This window comes from Tachypleus tridentatus, chromosome 2 (genome assembly GCF_004210375.1).
Source record: "Tachypleus tridentatus isolate NWPU-2018 chromosome 2, ASM421037v1, whole genome shotgun sequence".
In the NCBI taxonomy this organism is placed as follows: domain Eukaryota; kingdom Metazoa; phylum Arthropoda; class Merostomata; order Xiphosura; family Limulidae; genus Tachypleus; species Tachypleus tridentatus.
The window spans coordinates 127,924,315-127,949,165 of record NC_134826.1 but is presented as its reverse complement, the minus strand read 5'-3'; the positions used below and the strand labels follow the sequence as shown (position 1 = coordinate 127,949,165).

Genomic DNA, 24,851 nt, shown 5'->3' with positions numbered 1-24,851 from the left:
GCATGGTAAGAAGAAGGAAATAAGACTTGATAGAAAGGTGGCATAAAGAGGAAGAAGCTAATGGCTTGAGTGCGTCTCGTATAAGAACATGCAAAACCATAATAAAATCTTACTCGGGCATAGGAATTGGGCAAAAGAGAGAATAAAGGATTGGAATAAAGTGAACAGGGAAAGAAAACACCCTGCAGTAGCAGGAATGGTGAAATGTGGATTATACAGCCCAATAATCAGCAATGGGGAAGACTGACAAACTCTGGTTACATAATAAGGTAAAGAAAGCATAAAGAGGGTGTACAATGGACTGGCAGGAGGAAAAGAATAGCAGCTGAAACAATAAGGACAAATACGCCCTTTATGCTGATACACCAACAAAGTGGAAGAACAACAGGAATGGCACAAGAGAAAGGCAACATAACTAAAGAATATGACTCAACAGGCAAAGAACTGAACAAATCCCATACATTATGATAAAGGGATGATATCAGTTGATGAAACTGTAAAGTTCAAAGTTGAAATGAAAAAGAAGGGATACTGGGCAGAATAGGGGGGTAAGGCTGTCAAGCAAGTAAACAAAACAGGCATTACCAAGAGGACCTGGCAAGGACCTAAAGCAGGAGATAAAGAAGAGAATACGCATAATGAAAAAATAAGACTAGTCTTGACTGAGACCATTAACAACCACAACCAAAGGATGAGGATGCCATCACTTAAGAGGGGTGGCAGAGGCATCATTGAGAGGTGTGCCCAAATGAGAGCAAACCAAACTAAAAATAGATAGTAGTTATCAGGCTCATGAGAGAGGCAGTCTGCAACAAGTTTCATAGCTCTCAGAATCTGACATGTAATCATATAAATACAATAAACATGAGCCAAAAAAGTAGGTCAAAAGTCTCAAACAGCTGTTCCCTTCATGGGTTATGTATGAAATGACTGTGGAATTACACAAATGGTTCATAACTAAATGATCCATCAGAAAGGGTAGATAATGGAAAAATCCTTGATAAACAACAAGTATAGTTTGAGTTTACTGATATAAAGTGTGTACTAATTCTCTGTGTCCAAAGACCAGAATCCGTGTTGTCATTCAGTAATGCTCCTCAACCACAGAGGACAGCATCGATGAATAGGTGAATATCTTGTCAGGTGGGGGTCTCTGGAGGTAGTGTTAGAATGGTCCAGCTGTCAAGACAGTTCAAGTAGAGAAGGAAGTAGGCAGAAATCTGAAGACAAGAGAACTTATGAAAGATGTAACTGGTCCTGCAACATCCAGTGTAGGAGAAATGAGTGTTTGACCTAAAGGAATGTGTGGTTCTAGGGAAGCAAGAGTCCCCAAAAGAAAAAGACCTTCCTGTACTGGATGAAAAGGAGAAGCAAGAATCTTGGTGACCAGACGCTTTATAGCTCTCAGGTTACAGAGAAAAGGCTGATCTTGGTTGAGATGAGTCAAAGAAAATACCTAGATGTATAAAAATCTATATACCATCACAAATGAGCAGTCTCCTGAAAAAGAAAAGTGTGAAAAAAGAATTACTCCTTGGAATGGACCAAGAAAAGACAACGGTCTAAGTAAAGGTGGAATCATAGACCCAGTTTGTTAAAATGGTGAGAAAATACCATCATGAAGCAGCTGAATGTATAATGAACTGACACAATGCCAAAACAAAGAGCATTGAATTAAAAGATAATTCCAGTGGATGAAGCCCATAAAACATCTGGAGGATGGAGCAATTAGAATGTGAAGGAATGCATCCAAAATATTGACCTTTATTATCCACAATCTGAGTGAAAAGAACTGATGGACAGAAAAGAAATTTTCCATCTGAAAGTGTAGGAAAACCAGAGAGGGAATGATCTTTGGATATGTCAGTTACCAGATGCTAGTCTCAGATCTTCAGGATCACAAAGAGGTAAGACTAAAAACTCAAAGAAGACATTTACCCTCTTGAAGGCTTGTTTCTCCAAAAGATGCAATTTTGACACTGAAAATAGACATGATTAGATGAAAAAAAAAAGGAAATGGGAGAAGAGAGGGGATGGAGAAAAAAAGTAAAGATATAGTTCATGGGTGAGAACTTGGAGAACCCATCTGTAATCAACAGCATGGGTACCATACTCACAGGATAGCCACTGATTAGACATGCAGCAAGCCTAACAGGAGGAAGAGGTGTGATAGGTAGAGGAGGAAATCTTGGAAGGTGTAATGTTAAAATGAGAGAGAGAGGAAACTGGACAAAGAATGAGAGTAAAAGGGCAAGGTTGCAAAATGTGAGAAATAAAAAAACCAGGAACACCACTAAAGATATTTGGGAGGCAAAAGAAAGCATGAAAAAACTCAACAAAGAAAATAGGTAAGCATGCATAAGCAAGTAGGATATACCTCCCTAACAAGACCCAACAGCAAAGAAACCAGGTAAGTAAGGATAAGGCAAAAAGAGTGGTACAGGCCATAACAGTGAATAAAAGGAAATGCCAACAGAATTACCCTTCAAATATACTTGGAATGCAATGAATCACCTCATTAATGAAAAAAGTATTAATAAAAAACAGAGGAAAATTGGGCACTTAAAAGCAAAATAGACAGCAGGTAAAAAAACAAAATTTAAGAATCAAGAAAGGTAAAACTAAATGACTATAAGCTAAAACAAGAGAATCAGACAGATGAAAAGGACAAAGAATAAGGTTGTGGATATGAAGTTATTCTGGAAAAGAGTCGGCAAAAACTTACCAGGTGAAGGATAAAAAATTAAAATTACAGAGATTGGGATTGTGAAGCAAAGAATGTACAATATTACAAGACATGGGAAAAAGTAAAAGAACTGAACATACCAGTTAAATTATGTCTTGAAATGGAGTAGAAGGTTAAGGACTTTCCTAAATTAGTGAGGGGGGTACCTAAAGAATGTGCAGGGAGTGGGAACTGCAATTGAATATGTCTTCCCCTTGTTTGAATTGAGAAGAATAGATAGGAACAGAAAGATCAGTGAGCATGATGGACCCCAGAACTCACTGCACAATAAATATCAGTTAACAATTCTCCTGATGCCATAATTAAAATAGATCCTGATGTGTCAAATTTCTTCATTCACATAAAAGTAAGAAGTCGCATTAAATTGTGAATTTATAATAACAAAGCAAAGCAAAGAAGACAAAATCCAAAGTTTTGTTAATTAGTGCAACTCTCAGCAAATTAAAGTTCCAAAAATATGAAACATGTCTGTGTCATTCAGTGCTGAATGAAGAGTGAAGAGAATGAAGTTATCACAAGTGCAAGCAAGCACATAGTATGAATTAGTATGTATGGTGATTGCACTGTCCTTCTATTGTTGGAGTGCATTTGTCACATAATGACATCAGCTTGCAAGGACAGTAAACCTTAAAACATCAAATTAGGTACCTTTATGTACTTTTAATGTTTATTATGTTCAGAAATAAACAGATAGAAGCACAATTTCCTATTCTTTGTTGCAAATGAGTATTTATTTTACCTGTCTGTAGGATGGGCACTCCATCCAGTTCAACAAAATTTCTTAGTATCATAAAGAATCAACTGTGAATGCAAAAAATGAAATCCCATTGCTGTAATGCTGTTTTTGTGGGTTTTTTTTTTTTTTTTTAAGGTGGGTTATTTTAAATTAACCAATGAAAATAATTCAAAGTACAGCCTACAGAAATTATAACTGAGGAGTTTATTTCCTCCTTTAATGTTTCTATAAAATTGAACACTTGCACACTATCATAGATTGTATAGGCCTACAAGTAACACCATTTAATGTAAAACAAATCAAAGTAACTTAAAACATGAGATAGCACATAAAGATCCAAATACTTCACAGGAATACACTAACTGATTCAATTTTATCTCTTGAAAATCCATACACACTTCACATGAATCTCTTTCATATTTATAACCAAGTATCAAACATCCTTGAAACCTTCTAGACCTATCTTATTAAATATTTTGATCTGAATATTATCAAGAACCACAATCCCCTCTAGCTAATATTTAAATTAGAACATTAAAAATATAGATATAGCATATTAAGTCAAAGACAAACATGTTTCATAAGTATTCGTTATTATATTCACCAAAAATATTAAAAGAACTGCTTGGTTCAAAATAATGTAATTTTACTATCTTTCATTTGTTGGTTTACATACTTATAATCAAAATCCTTATATTTATGACTTACATACAATAGCAAATGTGTCAAAATAATCCAAACAAGTGTGATAAAAACATTTAACAAAATATCAGTTTTGCAATAATATGTAACTGTGCTTTAAAAGATGTATTACTTATAATGATTAATATCACAAAAACTATTTTTAAAAGGGAAATCCCTACCTCTTTATAAGTGGATGCCATTTTTGTTTTTGAAATATGTTGTACTGAACAGATCCTTAATGTCCTCCAGTATTACTATCTTTTTTTCAACACCTTTACTTGGAGAGATACAAAACTTATTTTTATTTGAAGAGTGACTGAAATCATGCCATTTTTTTAATTATTTAATCTATACTTATATATTTACCATCATTTACCAGCTTATAAACATAGTAATATATAGGCTAATTTTATATGACTTATTAAACCTTCTATAAAAACAAGTCTAGTCAAGTAGGAATATAAGAAAATGGTATAATTTAGTATTAGCAGCAAAAGAATGGGATTAAATTACAAAGGAACAAAAACAATTAAGATTAATCTTGAACTTCAACAAAAAAAATTATGGTTAACAGGTTAAAAAAGTTTCAATAACAATGTATATTGTTACTGTATATATATTACAAACTGTGGTGTTTGCTTCTACTTGAAAAGGTATGCATAAAATTGAATAACTCTCAATATTCAATTTTAATGAATATTGTTTATGCAAAATTCTATTTCACAAACAGGATATTCCACACTAAGTTGTTAAAAATTAATAACACCATCATTTACATTTCAAAATCTGGTATGATGTTAAACCTGCAGGCTGACTGTTTTGTCCCTGAGTGAAACCAAGAGTGCAACCCAACATTTTTGAAGTCCAAAAAATAATGTAAATTGATATAAACTTTTCCCATCACTGAGGGTGGATTCTTTTGTGTGTGTATGTTTGGGTGCAAAACAAATTTATTGGTGATGCAATAAAGTTTATCACAAAAATATTTGAAATTCCAATAGAAGATCAAACAGTAATTTGCACATAAACATACCATATTACACTTAAAAATATGTATTAAATAATAATAATTTCACAATTACAAAAAACAACTTAAGCTACAGCAATTGGAAAATAAATGAAAGAACTGTATTTTCATTAAAAATAATTATCTTTTGATTAAATATGAAGACAATTTTGGTTAAACATTTAATGTTGTTAACATGCGACAATATTATACTCAAACATTTTTAGTACGATTAACCCAACAGTCTGCTACACTGAAGATGACAGTTATCAAACAAAGATAGAATTGATACAAGTTTTTAATATTTTTACATCTTTTCATATCAATAACATTATTTTAAAAGTACAAAACAAAATACAACAAATGTGGAATACCTAGTTAGTCCTATATTGTAATTATATACTCCTGTACTAATACTTATCCCCAATTATACTAATTATGGACATATTAATTTGATCATCCTCATTCAACTAATTAATTTGAATTTACTTTTATTTATTTGTAATTGGTCAATTATGGAAGAAAACCATTCTCACCAATTTTACCCACACTTGTAAAAAATTTAACAAGCCAGTCATTATTTTTCAACTTGATGTCCACAATAGTGAGATGAATGCAAAAAAATTAGAATCAGTATTCAAACAAAAATATTTGTTTGACATTTCCTATTAGAATCTTGAATTTCAATCATCTATAACTTGTTAATTATATTTCTTTATGGTGTGTATCTTAATTGAAAGCATGTATTGCAAGTTTTACAGTTTTTCATTGAACACACAAAATTAGCAGATACTATTTAATTAATCTTTAATGGTTTACTTATCTTTAAAAGTTTAATAATATTAATATCAAATTTTACATTTTTTTTTTTTTTAATAACAAGTTCAAAGAATGTCTTTAATTCAGATATATTAAGGTTATTTTCAAAATTTCCATACAAGGGTTCTGCATGCAGTTATGTGTCTTCTTGGTAAACCAATGTATGAAAGTTGTAAACACACTAATCTTCTACCTTTTGTAAAGGTTACATATTGGAAAGTCAATTCCACAGAAGCTTATACCTGTTTGGCCTTAAATCTGCTACCTGTAATAGTGTTAAGCTTATTTCAAGAGGTGATGAAGAGACTTGTAGAAGTTATGAGTTGAGGATTCTCTTGAATTTTAATGCAATTATCATTCGCAATCTCAGAATTGCAGCATACAAAATTAGGATCTTAGTTTTACATAAAAGTAGATGATCTACAGGGTTTTTGGAAAGCCATTGTGCAGTTTTGTAATCATATTTTAACAGTATTTATTTGTGTCATTCAGTCTATTTCAAGCCAGCAACTGATAGCAGTGTTTAGAAACAAAATAAGGATTCAAGCCTATATTGATGCCAACAGGGATAGGGGGGTCACTTTCAACATTGTTTATAATTGTCATTCATATTTACCTCCTGTATTTTATATTGAAACATGTCTGTTAATAAATATAAGTGCACAGTGACTTTCCAAACACCCACTATAATGTTTTTGCTCTATCTATCACCCCAGCTCTTGCTTTAAACCTGTTCATTTTGCAAAGATGTGAAGTACCTTCTACTCCAGCAGTCAGTAGTTTTCATAATGAACTAGAAATCATTTAATCAAGTGAACAATATCCAATAACTTTTTGTATCAATAAAGACTGTTCATTTGTAAACATCTATTTCCTTTGCTATCTGTGTTTGAAATTTTACTCTACTTTTGATCACATTTCCATATGGCAAAGTCCAAAGCTCAAAAGTAAGGGCACAATGAAAATAACTGCTTACATAGTTGACCTAAGAAAATTGCATAGAAAGGCATTCCCAAGAATATCTACTGAAAATTGAAATGAAAAATTCAACAATAAATTCACTACTTGCAACAGTGTTACAAGGCAAAGTCACACTTTTATTGGTTTCTGCAAGATCGTTGCATTCTCATTTACATAAAACAACACAGCACTATCACCCCAAAACATGCAAAATTAAGCAAGATCCTCAAGTCTAATGGTTAGCAAAAAAATGTTTCAAAGACAGCACTGTAAAAAAAAAAAAACTAGATTTGAGCATACAGGGGAAGTAGACAAAAAAGTGCTCCCCTTAAAAATTTGTTGCATCTTTTATTAGACAAGAAAAACATACGTAAAACATGTTAAGAACACTCTCGACAAGATCTGTTCAAATATTATCTCAAATCCTAATTTTAACACTGACTTTCATAAATTCCTGAACTTTCATAATTTTAGTTACATTTTCTAATAAGTGTTGTGCACCTGCTGTAGTTTTAGTTCTCTGCAATAATCAAGTTTAAAAATGAAACTCAAAATAACACAAACCAGTTTATCTTCCATGTTTGGCTTATGAACTTCCATTAATCAGTTTAACTCAGCTCATAAATTATCAATCAGATTGATATCAGGTGAATGATCTGGTCATTCCACAAAAATCAATTATCTTATTTCTACATTATCTTTTAATGACTGCACAACTGCAGAAAAATTTGTATGAAAAAAGATTTTTCTTTCACAACACTATTAATGTTATTCCCACCCAAATTATACATATAATTCAAATTATTACAATTCAGGTACATTATTTTGCATTTGTTATAATTGAAAACCCTCTGCCATTTATTTGCCCAACTTACTAACTGAATCTAAAATCTCTTTGTAAATTGAAAGCACCTTCTTTGCAATTAGCAACATCCAAGACATTAATAGAACCTGCAAATATAAAAAAAAAATCTGATTATAATTCCTTCATCTATGATATGAATCAAAAAGAATAAAAGGTCTTTACAATGAGCCTGAAGTACCCCACTTGTAATGTTAATCCAGCTGATTGAACTTCATAACAACTCGTGGCTTCTTCAAATTAGCTAATTGTCTATCAAATGAGCCAACATATCCCCCACATTTAGAGATACAGCCTTTCAAGTGGCATCTTATCAAATGCTTTTTGAAAATCCAAACACATACCCATATGCTCATCTACATAAGCAGCAACCTCTTCAAAGCATGCAAAAAGATGAATAAAGACTGCTTCCTTTTGAAACTATGTTAATTATCTTATTTTAAAATATGCAAGATATTTTGCAAAGCACCTTTTACCAGAATTTCAAAATCTTTTCCCAGTCACTGATGTAACACTACTAGGCTTATAATTATTGAGGAAATTTTTATCACCTCCTTTGAAAAGAGGAGTAGCATTAGCAATCTTCAAATATTCTGGCTGTACTTACTTATATTTCCATTCCACTGGTACAAGTTTTACAGTACATTTCAGTTAAATTCTCTGATGAGAAAAATCAATGTTTTATTTAATAATAAAACTAAAATCTCATTATCATAAGATCTGAAAAATAAGAACCATTCTGTCCTCAAGACCATCGTTGTATACCTATCTCCAAAGAAGGAAATGTAAAAATTTTAAAACACACCCTCTGTTCTTTAGAAATTTGTCAATTCCTCTCTTTAAACTCCTGTGATGTGCAGTCTTCCATTATTAATGATAGCAACTCATTCCATAAAGTTATTGTCCTGTTAGAAGAACAAAAGCCATCTTAAGTGAAGACTTGCCCGTCTTTCCCAGGTTTTAAATTTGTATCACCTTGGTCTGTTGTCTTCAAGATACATCATATAGGATTGTATCTTTCAGATAACTTTGTAAACTACAATAAGATCACTTCTTACCATTCTATTTTCAAGAGAAAAAAAAAAAGTTATATTAATCAAAATCCTCCAAAAGACAACCCTTCCATCACCAGAATACTCCTAGTAGCCATATTTGAAAAAATAAGTCACTATCCTTTATTGTACAAGAAAACCAAAACTATACATGATACTCCAATACAAAAACCTTTAATTAATGATATGTATATAAAGAAATAGTTAACTGAAAATTTATTTTAAATCCACAGTAACAGAGTAATACCAAACACATTTGAATACAAATTTCAACACTTTCAAAGTTTCTTCATCAGTACATATGTGTTTGTGCTTTTTTCTTTTACGACTAGTTCAGTTCAGTGATTAGTACAGTGCAGGTGAACTAATAGTAGCCTTGTCTATAAATGTAATGTAACGAAGGGCTACGAGGAAGATTTCTAAACTAATGAAATTACCCAACACTATTAGTATTACAAATGCAAAATGCATTAAGTTGAATAACCGCATTTTTATTCTAGAGTTCTACACATTAGTACATTAAAAATACATTAACATAATACATAACCTTAAAAGTACACACTAAAAAAAAATACAATACTTTACTTTTATCCTCCCGTTGCTTTATTGAGAAATTTTTCTCGCTGCTTTATTTAACTATTCTTCTACGTCACATCTACGAACTCAATAAATTACCCTGTGAATGTTTAAAAAGCTAAAATCCCCATCTGGTGACCAAACTCGAGTTATTTTTATATAAAGTATAATAAACGTGTTTATTAACTATTTCTCTGTGTGTTTCACATACATTTGTACTGTGAAAGAATCGTTCGAAACATGTATTTTAAAATAAATGGATGAAATGAGCGCACCTTCTCTCATCTTATCTTGTTTTTATTATGTTTCGGGAATGGTATAACTAGAATTAGAACTATTTCAATCGATATTTCTGAGATGCAACTGGGTTATTCTAGGCATATACTTTGCTCCAGTGATATCACAAATTTCAATATCATTGAGTTTTATAACAAGGAAACGGAAAAATATAAAAGCTATAAACCAGGGATTTCCAACTTAAGAGTGCCCGAGGGCCACAACTGTATTCACGAGTCTAGTAGCGGGCGGCATTATATTTTTGTCAAATTAGGGCTTGTTTGAGTATTATGTAATGCAAAATAAAGAATAAATAGATCCATGGTAGGGTTAATTTATGTCCTTTCAACATAGTAAAATAAATTACGATTGAGGAAGGAGTTAATCTGAATGTGATTTACTTTACGTCACATGATATATGGTTTGTTTGTTTTTGAATTTCGCACAAAGCTACTCGAGGGCTATCTGTGCTAGCCGACCCTAATTTAGCAGTGTAAGACTAGAAGGAAGGCAGCTAGTCATTACCACCCACCGCCAAATCTTGAGCTACTCATTTTACCAACGAATAGTGGGATTGGCCGTCACATTATAACGCCCCCACGGCTGAAAGGGAGAACATGTTTAGCGCGACGGGGATGCGAACCCGCGACCCTCAGATTACGAGTCGCACGCCTTAACACGCTTGGCCATGCCGGGCACATGGTATATGGACGAGCATATTTGTGAAAAAAGATGTATTTCATTATGAAAATAAAAGGAAAATGTAATTTATACATGCTCAATTACATAATAAATAAATTTAATGAAAAATGCTGCATATAAAAGAAACAAAAATAGCAAACATATCTATGATATTTAACGTCATAAGGACATAAAATTTTCAATGTGAACTTTGAGGTCGCTCAGCAGCACTGACCAAAACGGGTATGTCGACACGGAGTTCTGTCGTTGCTAGTTTCAGGAAGTGAAGCAGAGAAGAATCCGTGTGGCGACTTCTGTTGTGGTTCTTAATGAATTTCATCGTGAACGCACTTTCACATATGAATGTGCTACCAAACACTGATGTCATTTTCTGTCCAAAAGCGTGCAGATTTGATAATCGATTTTTTGAAAGTAGTTTAAAGAAATCTGGTCCTTTTTCTTGCCTGGTTTGCAGAAATGGATCAGCTGGCAAATCAAATAATTCAAGTTGAACGTCAGCTTTTCGATTTTCTATGCCAACACAAAGTGGATTATTGAAAAGCTCTGTTCTGCTTTTTAGCATTTCATATTATTCGAATCTTGCGTTAAACTAATCTATGATATTTTCAATATTTACACAAAATTCTGAAAAATCAAGTGGCTCGTCATCTTTGAACTGTTCTGTTAATTGCTGAAAACCTGGAAAGTGAGCAAAGTTTTCTAAACATACTCTGAAAATTCTTAACTTACTTCGAAACCCATCTATGTTTCCCATTAAAACTGATACCATCTGCTTCCGCCCCTGGAGCTTCAGGTTGAGATCGTTAAGGTGAATGGTGATGTCTATGAAAAAATTCAGTTGTTTCAGAAAAGCTTTACTTTTGAGCTATTCTTCCAATTGTGTTGTCTCCGATAAAACAAACTGATCGAGGAATGCAGGGATTCATTTCCTTATTCTAAAGAATCTTTCAAGACAGTGTTGAGCCACCTTACTTGTTTCTAAAGAGCCAAATCCCTGTATTCTGCCTCCATATCCTTCAAAAACTGCTTCAGCTGCCGATGTAAAAGAGCTCTTATCATGTTAAAAACTTTAATTTTTTTTCACTGTTTTTCCACACAAAGCTCCTTGATGAATAACACAATGAAACGTTGGGCAAGTTACTTCATTTTCCCTGAGAAAACCAACAAAGCCTAATTTTTTTCCAATCATCGCAGATTCACCATCTGTCACTATTGCTGACCACTTATTTAAACCTCTGATTTTATCGACTGAATTTTTCACTGCCTCAAAGATATCCTTTACTTTCGTGATCCCACGAAGAGCACATACATTCAACAATTCTTCTTTCATTGAAAAATTTTCATGAATAATGCGTACAAATATTAACAGCTGACTTACATCTGCTTGATCAATACTTTCGTCAAAACAAAGCGAGAAATAAGTACTAACTAATGAAACAAGTAAATTTTCTCATTGTTCTCCCATATCAGTAACTCTTCTTTATATGGTTTGGTTGGGAAGCGGCACTGATTCAAATTTCTCAGCAATTTTGGCATTCTCAATCTCCTTTGCCGTTTCAACAGCACATTTCTTTACTAAACTGCCATCAATAAAAGATTTTTTTGCTCTCGCAGGTTCAAGAGAAACGTTGTACGAAGAATTCAAAGCAGTTGTCTGACTTTCCAACAACTTGCTAAACATACTCGTTGGTTGTTTTAATTTCTTGCTGAAATCCGCAATCCGAACTTTTCAAGTTTCTTCTTCATATTTTTTATAATTTTCTTCGTGCATCATTGAATAATGCCTATTCACTTTATATTCTTTGGACACTGATATAATTTGCATACAAACCAAACACTGCAACTTTCCATTATTGTTTGTAATTAAATAATCAAATTACCAATATTCCTGGTACACTTTATTTTCACTGTCAATCTTACGTTTCTTAAAAACTTTGCTCATGTTTATATTTACCACGGAACTGAACAATAATAATTTACTACACGTCAGCCTCCACAACAGCAAAGGCATAGAGTAGCAACAGCCACCAAACGCAAACGAACTTGGCAGTGGTAAACCTTAGAGAGAGAGAGATGTCTGAAGAATTTTCTCCCAACAGGGGTGGTCAGGAATGTTGTGGTTCCTTTTCGTCCCCTCACATGAAAGATTATTTAACTGTGCTTGGAAATTTGCCTGTATTTAACTTTTACTTGTTTAAGATGATCACGTGCGGTGGGGCATTATAAAAATGGCGAGTGAGAAAGGAGAGAGCGAGGCAAAGGCGGCACCGGAGAAGTGAGCCAGGCCAAAGCCCGAAGTCCGAAAAGCAGATATTAACATAAAACTACCCGATTCAGGGATGTGCAAGAGAGTTGCCTTGGCTGGGATCTAAAGATCCAATGCCCGAGATTTGGATGTGGGGGAAACGGGAGTGCCTTGAGAAAATCCACTTTCATAGGATAGGCACCGAAAGTTTCACCTATTCTGTGCCAGGATCTGAAACGAAATACATATAAATATAAACATATATTAACTTTATCTGTGATTATGTATTTTGTTGAGTAATTTGTGATTGATGAAATATGTTATATGGTGAAATGTATTTTGTAGGTGTACTGGCTAATTTACATAATGATGCAGTTAGTTGACTTATATGTTTTGCTTTTAAGTAATATTTGTATGATATTTTTGTGAGCCTGTTTCTAAGGGTGGGTAAATTACTGATTTTGTGTACATAGTTTACGGGTATGTATGATGGTAGTCGGTTTGCTGCTCTTAATATTTTATTTTGTTGTATTTGGATTTTCTGTAGTGTGTTGTTAGACATATATGTGACTTGACATCCATATTCTATTAACGGACGGATGTAAGCCTTGTATATTTGGATGATGGTCTCTGGTGAGCAGTTTGCGTGTTTGCTAGATATGGTCATCAAATGTGAAATACGTTTTTTGATGGATAAGTGTATGTTGTTAACATATTTTTTTCATGTTAAACTTGAGTCGAAAATGATGCCAACGAATGTGATGTGTTTGTTCATGTTGATAGGCGTATTGCCGAGTGAGATGTTTACTTTTGTCAGAGTTTTTCTGTGTCTTTTTAATTAAACGTTATTGCTTGCGTTTTTGTTCGATCTAAAACTACTCTACACTTGTTGCTCCAGTTGGTCCAGCTCGAGACAGTATTTAGTGTTTCCTGAACACGAAACATGGCCATTAGTGGGTTTCTGGAGGTACTCCAGATAGCAATATCGTCTGCGTATTTTGAATTGCAAGTGTACGTTAAACTGGGAAAAGGTATATCACTGACAAAATTAATGTACAGGAATGGCGAGAGGACGGATCCTTGGGTCACTCCTGCAATTATATTGAAAGATTTTGTTGCCTTTTACTTGAGCTGTTCTGTCTGTTAAGAAGTTTGATATCCATTTGATAATAGTTTGATTTATATTCAGGTGAGTTAACTTATACTTAATAGCGTTATGCCAAACACTGTCAAATGTTTTTTTAACATCTAAAAATACACCTATAGTTACCTGATTGTTATTGAATGCTTTGTGAACTGATTCAGTGAGTCGTGTGAGATGATCTATTGTTTGTCTGTTTTTCCTGGACGCATTTTGAGATTCGGGTGGAATGTTATTTATTTCAAAGAAATGAAGGAGGCGATTTAAAACGATTTTCTCCATCTGTTTGCCAAGACAATTTAACAGACTGATGGGTCGGAAGTTATCAGGATTAATTCTGTTTGTTTGTTTATTTAGTATTGTGGTGATAATAGCTGTTTTCCAAATGTCGTGATAATAACCTGTTGTTAGTGAGATGTTCATGATGTTTGTGAGGTGTTGTGGTAGAAGGCTGGAACCTTTTTTGAGAATAATATTTGGTATTTGATCATATCCGGGTGAAGTGTTTTTCAAGTTTTTAATGTTAATTTTGAGTGGTGGTAATTTTTCTATTGATTGAACTTTAATAGTTTTCTAGTGTCTTACCGGGGAATTGTGGTGTGAAAGAAGGTTGATTTGTATGTATGTAGTTGTTAACATGTTGTTGGTGTTGCGTGTCAAAGTCGGCAGAGTTTAGGCCACTGAAGGAGAATTCGTAGTAGTCGGCTAATAGGTCAGCTTTCTCCGAGTCCGTCCTTGCGATTGTGTTGTTGTGGCAACAGCCACCAGCTGGGTGAGTTCAATTTGTCTAGTAGAGGGGAGGTAGTATATAGCTGAACGAGTCCAGGGGGAATGATGGTATAATACGCCGAGGTGTATGTAATATAATTTAAAAGCTATTACTATCAAGCTATTACTGTAAAATTATAAAGGCATAAATAATAAACATATAGATGCATACAAAATAAATTTAAAATTTCATTAGTGACTGTCGGTTGGAGCTTGATGCATTTTCACCTCGCAATTCAGAATTTTATTTCTCACTCAAAATAAAAATATTAAAAAAGTAGGTTATTTTTCAACAAATCTTCGCGGGTCACAAAAAAACATGCCGCGTGCCGGTTAGAGGCCAGATCCTTCATAGTGACTATTAGTAACTCAGGTCAAATAATAAAGTTTGTTTGTTTGTTTTTGAATTTGCACAAAGCTACTCGAGGGCTATCTGTGCTAGCCGTCCCTATTTTAGCAGTGTAAGACTAGAGGGAAGGCAGCTAGTCACCACCACCCATCGCCAACTCTTGGGCTACTCTTTTACCAACGAATAGTGGGATTTACCGTCACATTATAACGCCCCCACGGCTGAAAGAGCGAGCATGTTTGGCGCGATGGGGATGCGAACCCGCGACCCTCAGATTACGAGTCGCACGCCTCAACACGCTTGGCCATGCCGGGCCCAAATAATAAAGTCGACTTCACATAAAATTGTGCCTGGTGTTGTTTCTATTAAGCACAAAGCTACACAGAATGCTATTGAAATCCGGTTTCCAGCAGCAAAAGTTTACAGGTATATTGTTATACCACTGGGATGCATTTGCATAGGGCAACAAAGAACCTAATAAACTGAACAACATTAAGATTTACAGTTTGCAGTTTGGTCATGTGTATAAAAATGTACTAATAGAAAAATATGAAAATAGAACAACAAAAACTACAGAAAAAAAAAAGAGAAATGTTTAACTTTTGCTTGCACAATGTACCCAAAGTTAGGTGTTACATCTGACAGAATCGCTTATAAATGAAATTTCCTCACAGTGCGAGGAATGTAGCTATCAGAACATCTTCTTTAAACTGTAATGAATTACATCAGAACATCTTCTTTAAACTGTAATGAATTATATCAGAACCATCAGTACCAATTCTAATGTCATATTTGTGTTGCAAAATAATAACATGCACTTTTGTGCATAACAAATTTGATCTGAAAACCATGCTTATTGAAAATTATGAATTTATTAATTGAATAAATTATATTAACGCTTTTACAAGTGTACAATTTTGAGTAAACATACTCTAATAAAGAAAAAGCTGTTTACAATATCATTATATAAATTACAGTTCAGAAAAGCAGGTGTAAATTATACCCATTGCTTCTGTTTTACAAAACTTGTTTTATTATTCACAATTATAAAAGCCTAGTGTCAGTCAGTCATCCTCAATTTCTCTTAATTTTATGAGTAAAGTAAGTCCAATTCGACTCTTTCGTTTACAATAATTTCTTTTTCTCATTGTCCATTCGTATTTTAATTGAATTCAACCGTTATCATAGGCACAAATAGTTTCTAAATTTCGGCATTTTTTCTGCTGTATAAGTCTAACAAGGAGGGAGTTTTTATACTGATAATTTATTCAGCACCGAAAGTAATTAGTTTGGCGTTTCTAATGAAGAGAAGCTTTTGAACAATTTTCAAGTATTTACAATAAATGTGGTTTTAAGAGAAATATTACAGCAACGAACAGATGTGATTGGAAAATAACTGTGATCAATGAATGCTGGGACAAAAATCATTGGTGGGAAGAGACACTCTTTAAGTAAAGGATATACTGTTTATGACAGGCTTTGGTATCCCGAAGCTATAAGATTTTTTATTTTTATTATCATTGTTTACGGGCGACAAAGTTGCAAATGCATTTTAGAATATTCAAATTTGGTAGGCTTCGTTTTCCTGTAATGTTTTACAGGCTTTAATGTTAGTTTGGCCCGGCATGGCCAAGCGTGTTAAGGCGTGCGATTCGTAATCCGAGGGTCGCGGGTTCGCATCCCAGTCGCGCCAAACATGCTCGCCCTTTCAGCCGTGGGGGCGTTATAATGTGACGGTCAATCCCACTATTCGTTGGTAAAATGAGTAGCCCAAGAGTTGGCGGTGGGTAGTAATGACTAGCTGCCTTCCCTCTAATCTTACACTACTAAATTAGGAACGGCTAGCACAGATAGCCCTCGAGTAGCTTTGTGCGAAATTCCAAAACCAACAAACAATTTAATGTTTGTCGTTTTTATATTTTGTCTGGTACAATATGCTATTTAAAATTACATAATACTTAAGATATTATTATTTCATTTCAACTGACTAATTTGGGTTCACAGTTAGTAATTGGTACAGTTAGTCTTCCCTTGTTAAAATTTGAATCCAATATTTCAGTTATTTTTCGTTTGATCTTAGAGAATCCTGTCTTTTGATATTATTACATCCAGGTGTACACATTTGATAGATGGTATTTATGAGTAATATTGCACTTAGACTTTTTATTACTTCTTTAAACTGTGAAATTTCGCTTTATGCTACAACTACTAGTACTACTACAACAAACAAGTTAACAAATGATATAACTCAGTCGACTGTCAACGCTCTCCATGTGGATAACTGTGTAAATACTCTGTGTGTGTGTGTGTTTTCTTATAGCAAAGCCACATGGGGCTATCTGCTGAGAGCCCCTCGAAGGGAATCGAACCCCTGATTTTAGCGTTGTAAATCCGTAGACTTACCGCTGTACTAGCGAGGGCGTGTAAAGACTGATAGATTAGTTTTTAAAATAAAAATAAATCACTCAAAGTCAATACTTATTATTCAAATATTTATCAAGCTTTTCTTTCAACACTCTTAAATTAATTGCATTCAAAATATTTGAAAGGAGTTCATTCCAAAAACTAACCATTCTGTTACAAAATTAAAGCTTTCTTAGCTGAATATAACTTTTACCCTGCCAAAATTTGTTATGTCTCTTAGTTCTACTAATTTCATCAGTAAGTATGAAAGAAGGTGATGCATCAACACTATCAATTTCCTTAAACCCCTCTATCTCTCCTTTTTCTTTTCTTTTTCCAAAATAAAACAATATCAAAATTCTTACTTGCACTCGTATGATAACCTTTTCACCCTTGATATCAATGAGGTGCTCCACTTGTGATTTGGGTTCGAATCTCCTTCGCACCAAACTTGCTCGCCCTTTCAGCTGTGGGGATGTTGTAATGTGACGGTCGATCCCACTATTCGTAGGTAAAAGAGTAGCCAAAGGGTTGGCAGTGTGTGGTGATGACTAGCTGCCTTCTCTCTAGTCTTACACTGCTAAATTGGGGACGGCTAGCGCAGACAACCCTCGTGTATCTTTGCGCGAAATATGTATAACAAAACTTGTGATATTATTTCAGTTTGATTAGAATCCATTAATAACAACCCGCGCTCTCTTCCATTCATGCAGTTTTCTATCCAATGAGTCAACATAGTCTCAATATCTCCAGAGGACATTTTAAAACAAACATTTTGTCCGATACTTACTGAAAGTCCAAATATACCAAATCCACACTTGTACCTTTATCTACATAAGAAGTAACTTCTTCAAGGTATATAAGATTTCAATAACAGTGAAATTTTTAATAGATGGCAGTACGATACAGGTGGTTCACTGTCCTTCTGTTTGCCGCTGCTCTTATGAAATTTTAATTCTTTCGCTATCTTAGAATCATATAACTACCACAGAGTTGTTTGGCAAATTGATCATGATCAAGTTAACAACATTTCAAACCAAATTTTACGTTTTTCAGCTAAATCATTTTATAGCCTACCTTAACACCAGCTTTCTTGACTTTTTTCTTGTTTATTTTTTCAAACTTCAGCATCTTCCATTCCACTAGAAAATTTAATATTTTTTACAGTTAGGTGTTTTTGACAAACTAATACTATTTACTAATGATTTTACAGATAAAAAACACACAGTATTTTGAAATGCATTTGTCTGAATTGAACTGGCTTGATTAAACTCGCAAAATATATTTGGCTTCATTACATTTTTTCACTTGGATTAACCATTAACACTCCAACTCTTAAACTAACTTGCAGAGTAAGAAAGTTCACTCTCCCAATATAGGACACTACGCTTATTAATTTACAACATAAAAGAATAAAAAATATTATAATAATTTCCACCCTCAAGTGCTTTTTGCAACTAAATTTTTAATTATATCGGTGTTAATGTTTTGAATTACAAACTTACACATGCTGAATTAGAAATAATTTACCTGATGCTTATGAAAGTCTTCAATATCATGCAAGAAAATACTCTAATTTAATTAATTTTCCTAAAATCAAATATCTTATAAACCTCCTTCTGTTGGCAGTGTAACTAATTTGTTTATTGATGATCCTCATCAGTGTCAAAGAAATCATTCAAAGGGTTATATAAATTGTAAATAAATCGCCTTGGTTATTTTATTTTGGCAACTTCAATTCAAACATTCTCAACGTTTTGCCGTTCTCATTAGTGCAATTTCTCTCATATACTTTCAGTCAAATCTTACAAATATCAATCACCTTCCTGTTTTTTAATATAGCAGTTTCTACGAAAGTATCTAAAACCTTATGCAATGAGATCGTCGTACAAAGTGGCGCTACAGTGCACTGCCTAACGGCAAGGTGTTGGTGGTGGGGATTGTGTAGTGTTATTGTACATTAAGAGTTTAATTTATGAAAGAAAGAAAGACTATTTTATGTATTTTTGGCTTGATTTTTAAGTGTGTTTTAAATTTCAGGTATTGTCTTTCCGACTTAAAAGTCTAATTAAGCATTAGTTTCACGTTTAAGTTATAAATTTACGTTTAGTTTTCGGGAAACCGGTCGAGGCGTCGGTCAAGTGTTTGTGTGGGATGATTATTCTCGGGGCAACTATCCGATTTTGAGCGTAATTGACACTGCCAAGCAACTTCAGGCATAAGAAATTTCACGTAACTGGCACAAGTTGGTAAGGTGGTTTACAGGACACAGACGTGACAGTGCCCTCTACGGCAACATGACTGAATATAAACTAGTTGTTGTTGGAGGTAAATTATGTATATTTATTTATTTTTCTTTTCTAGTGAAGACCGTGTTTACTATATTTGAAATATTTTTGTTTAACTTGAAGTTGTAAAAAAATTCTAACTTGGTTAGTCGGTAATTTTTGTTATGGAGAAGGATAAACTAAATGTTACTGTACTAAAATTTAGTAGAAACGAAGTCCATTTATCATTTAACACTGAGTTATATTGGTTTGGGAATTCTATTTGCCATAAGTTACTCTTGGTAAGAGTAAATTGAAAGAATAAGACAAGGCTTTATAATCATATAGTGGTATTTTGATGCATTAACTTCACAAGTTTTCACAAAAATACTGTAAATAAAGTAGTTTATGTTAAAAAACATTGTATTTAGATTTTATGTGATAAAACTAGTGAAGCTTTTTCGTATCAAAGTGTGTGAAAGCTAATATATAATTCGTTGGTAACAAGTTCACTTAAATCACAGAAAAACAGTACAATGGTTACTATTTTCCACAAAAAGTTTGATAATACTACATGATCTTTTTATAGAGATTTTACTCATAAAGAGTTGCATGGGATGAAATCAGTGTTTTTAAAACAAATAAAAACACTAATGTGAAAAAGGTTTTTAATTACTTACATTTTAAATTGTTCTCTAATTCCATCATCAGCATAAAAGAACAATGGTTGGAAGAAAGTGCAGACACCCACATACATGTTGATAAACCAACAATTCAAACAACAGCTTATTGCACTAGACAGTGGTTAAATGGCACATGATGACAAGTTGACTTTTTTTCTTCATTTTAAGTGCTTCCTGTTCAGCTAGAGTTAGTAATAATTAAATGGGAGTCTTAATGTAAATAGGTTGGCTTAATGATGTTACGTATTGTTAAACTTTTATCACACTGGAAAACAATTTAAATGAACAAGTTATTTAGCAGGCAACATTTTTTTGAGTGAATAAAAATAATTTTAACTTACCATAATGTTTTTTAATTAAAACAATCTTTCCTTAAGTAACATTGGTTACTTTTGTAACTTGCTATAAGCAAACATTTTTAACTGTTAACCATTTCACATCTGTTTTCTTTTAATATCTTGAGATTACTTCTATACTTTGTATTTCTTAAGGTAATCTTGTGGTAAAGAAATAATTTTACAGCAGGAATCCACTAACTGTTTCATGTTGAATTAATATACAGCATGTTATTTGATTGACATTTTTCATACTGTACTCAAACTAGTGGAATTTCATAGGTTTTATTTTATTGAAGTTTTGTTAGGTTAAATTGAGAAGTTTGGTATTTTTTGCATTTTGGTTACTTTTGTTGAAAAATGTGTAGCAATCAGTAAAAATATAGATAAAAACAGAAAGTTCTGTAGTAGATGCTGCATATTCGAGCTATTTACACCAAACAAAAATCTTAGTCTTTTTACTACAAGCACTTTTCAGCCTCAGAGATACTTCCTTACACAGAGTAGTTTGATCCCTTATGTGTCTGCTTATGAGATTTGCATTCCACTAGTCTTGATCTGATGCCCACCTAAAAATCACTTTTAACATGAACTGAATTAGTAGTGCATGATGACATTGTGTTACAATAGTTCATCAATAGGAGGGTAACCTAATATCCTTGTGCAGTAACCTCCCTGAACCACTTGTGCTTGAAATAACATCTTTCCATGAATGAATGCTTATTTCTCTTTGTTCAGTTACATGAAATTTGTTAATGTGAACAGGACTGTATTTTCAGTCAGAGTAACTGATGTTTATATTATTATTAAAGTAGAAAAGAAACACTCGCTCTTATCAAAGTAGTTTTTGTTGGGTTCCTTTTCTTCACCCACTTGAAACACAGGCCACGGTGGTAATGATCTATTCTCATTGTTTTCCTTGGTTTTTCACTTTCCTTAATATTGTTCTTGTTATAGCCTCTAGGCCTACTCAAGACTTCTTTCTCCTCTTGTTTCCAGTTTTTCAATCTTCTAATTTCTGCCTTATAACTTTCTAACATTATGGTTGTACCTTGTCTCATCAGTGATTGTTTTATTAGGTCTGGTCCAGTGCATGCCTGTTTGTCTCACTTCACCAATTTTGGCTGATAGGTGGGTTCTTTAGGTCCTTATCCATTTCATTTCTCTCTCATACTCCTGTTTATTTTCATACTTCTTTAGAAGACATTATTTATCTTCAGTATCTTGAGGATATGGTCTTGGATCTCTTAGCCAAGAACACCATCAAGAAGGTGTTTACTTTTACTCTCAGATACTATTTTTGTCTTTTTTGTGATTCTAAAGAAGAATGGGAACTAGCATCTAGTTATCAATCTATTGTCTCTCAACCAGTTTCTAATCATTCCACACTTTCAGATGGAGGGTTTCTTTTCCTTATCATAGTTCATTTCATTCAATGTGTGGGTGACCAAGACTAATGTGTTGGGTGTTTTTTACATATTTTGATTATTCCACCATCCAGACATTTTTTGTTGTTGTTTTGTTCAACAGAATTGAGTTTTCTACTTTGCTCTTTCTTTTGGCATTACATCTTCTATTGAGTTGTAGGGGCATATGCTTGTCATATTCACAGGCTTATCCTGAGGTTGTATTACTTGCCCATTCTTTGAATGACTCTTTCTCCCACAACATCTCCATTCTTCAACAGAAGGCTGCTTGGTTTTCCCAGCCATTTCTTGGGCTTATAAAATATATGGTATATTTGGAAGTATTCAACTCTTGCACAAGTTCAGCCTTCACCAGTTTCCCTGTGAATGATAGGTTTAGTTAGCAAGATTTGCACTTCTCATTTAAACCCAAAGTACAAAGTTTTTTGTTTTTTTTTTATCACCCACACTTTCCTTGAACTACTCATTTCTTTGGGCTGCACATACATGCACCTTCTCTGATGTTGCTGGACTACTGGAACATTTCTCAGGATCCATAGTTCTTAAATGTGAATTTTCCATTTTGTCTTCTCAGGTACTTTCCTTGTGGTTTGACCATGCCATTATCATAGTGGTTATTTCCTTTGCTACTCCTGACTGGATCTCCATCTTTTCACAGATTTTTCCTGTCAAGCTAGGGTAGGTCTTTGACCAATGATGTGACTTTGGACTTTGTTGTATTTTCTTAAAATTAATAAATTTTTGGTTGAGATATTAACTGGATTGTTGTACATTCTAACTGAAATAAAAAAAAAAAAAAAAGTAATTAACAGCCAGTCATATAAGGTCACTGACATGATACTATATGGTAGTGCAAAGAAGCATGGTTGTTTTTTATATTAATTTCTGAAAAAAATGGAGGTGTAGATCCCATCATCTAGACATGTCTGCTTACACAGCATTAAAAAAAAACATTATCATACAGCAACCTTCCACCAATTGTTTGATGCACCTTCCTGATATATGCGACTCCCTCCGTTTGATTCTGAAATATCACTTCTTGTTAAGCAGTAATACAGATACAGACATTCTTCTGTTGTGCTCGTGTTTATTACATTTGTTTTTGATAAAGTAGTGATTCATGTGATTAATTCCACTGCTACAGTTTTTCTGTAACAGGTTGCCGTGATAACTTTGTTCATTGATTTTTTTCTCATCCTTGACTTCTTCATGGTTTAAGATGAATTCTAAAATTTGTGTTTTACAACGTCTGAAATTATTACTTTAAGTTCTATTATTGGTTTCAGTTCTGGAGGTTTGATTGAGGATTTTTTGCAATCATGCATCAGAAGATTGATCTTTATGTAAGGTATTGTTTTTTTTTCCAGTCAGTGTTGGGTTCCTCCTGCATTGTCTGAATCTGTTCATAATGAGAATGATTTTGACTGTTTTCTTTTCTTTTCCTAACTATGCTGTGCTTCCCCATGTATCTCCTACTAGATCTGCTAGTCCTACCTTTACCTTTTTGTATGTGTTCTTGTTTTTACAGTTTTCATATGATACTTAATGTTCTTTGTTTTTTTTTTTCTTTACCTGACATCAGGGTTCATGCTGGGCATTTCATTTCTCATTTGAGGATGGGTGTTAGTGTGTTATTTCCTCTATGGACTTCTGATCTTTATGTTTTGGTTTATCAGCAAGTTGATCAGTCCTATCTTAATTTCCAGCAGTTGGGGTTAGTTTTGCAAATGTGGGGACTGTCTCATGTAATCTTATCCATTTCTCTTGTGTTAATTTTTCTACCTTTGTCTTACCCTTATTAGTTTTCCTGCAGCACTTATCCAACACAAATCTCTGTTCTGAGACATGCTATTGATCTTGTGAGGAATTTCCAGGGGTTTAAACTTTTCCTTCATCCATCCTTCTCCTTGGTGTTTTTGTCGATTTTAGCCATATGCTGTTGGGATTATATTGGGAAGGATGTTATACTTTTACAGGTTCACCTACTTTCTCTCTATCCTGGTGACTTCTGGATGATTCCATTTCTTCATTGGTTTGTTCATGGAGATTTTCTAGAGCCTTTGAAATCGTGTGAACTTTCTAAGTCCACATTTGACCATTTAGTCTGTAGTTACTCATTCTATTATCTTGACTTCTCCCATCATTGACCAGTTCCTACCACTAAAGGTTACAAAAAATTTGTTATGTGTCTCAAAGTCGGGTTCATTGTTGCAAGCAGTTCCAGTGAGTTTCAAGTGGTTATGGTCTGGTGGAGGTATTTTGGCCAATTTTGTTTTTCTATGGTTGTTATTCACTTCCAATTCTTGAGTGATCCAAGTTTTGTGAAAACAATTTTTTTGTTCATTTCCAGTCCCCTTTGTTTTGAGTACAGAGTTCCTTCTCATTAACTTGGGATATCCTTCACTTTTCTTCTTCACATTGTCCTATTTATTGTCTTCAGCTCTGGGATCACATATGTAGTTGTTGTTTGTTTTTTTGTTGAGACCTTATAAGGAGGGACTTAAATTTTGCTCCTTTTCTTAAATATGTCTTTCCTACAGTCTTTTACAATATCAAGCCATGATCAACATCTGCCAATAGCCCATTCTTTCTACTTTTGTGGCCCATTTGTCTTGACTGCAGCCTTCCACATCACCTATACCTGTTTCCCATCTTTTATCTCGCATCAATTATGCATTCTTTGAAATCCAGGTTCTTTCTTTTGTTGAGGTCATCGATGATGTATTATCCATTGCCAACACCACTGGTAACTACCCAGTGGGTTTGGGTTTAATGAGAGCTTGACTCTTAGATTTTCTTTCTCATTGACTTCCT

General features: G+C 33.6%; 2 protein-coding genes across 6 annotated transcripts in view; one reads left to right on the top strand and one right to left on the bottom strand.

The window, feature by feature from the left end:
- LOC143245074 (aldehyde dehydrogenase family 3 member A2-like) overlaps positions 1-9,575 on the bottom strand; it is a 45,262-nt gene extending 35,687 nt beyond the window's left edge. For 3 of the 5 annotated variants that reach the window (XM_076490894.1, XM_076490892.1, XM_076490897.1), the window contains exons 1-2: positions 9,451-9,575; positions 4,346-4,438 (exon numbers count right to left, since the gene is read on the bottom strand). In XM_076490894.1, the coding sequence (XP_076347009.1) occupies positions 4,346-4,366 (21 nt within the window). In that variant the 5' untranslated portion in view covers positions 4,367-4,438; positions 9,451-9,575. Of the gene's footprint in view, positions 1-4,345; positions 4,444-9,450 lie in introns of all 5 variants that reach the window. The other 2 variants (XM_076490896.1, XM_076490893.1) reach the window with 1 other exon arrangement.
- Positions 9,576-19,225: 9,650 nt separating this feature from the next.
- Positions 19,226-24,851, top strand: part of LOC143245073 (GTPase KRas-like) — a 32,844-nt gene continuing 27,218 nt past the window's right edge. Inside the window, exon 1 of the mRNA XM_076490891.1 lies at positions 19,226-19,653. Within this exon, the coding sequence (XP_076347006.1) occupies positions 19,623-19,653 (31 nt within the window). The 5' untranslated portion in view covers positions 19,226-19,622. The remainder of the gene's footprint in view (positions 19,654-24,851) is intronic.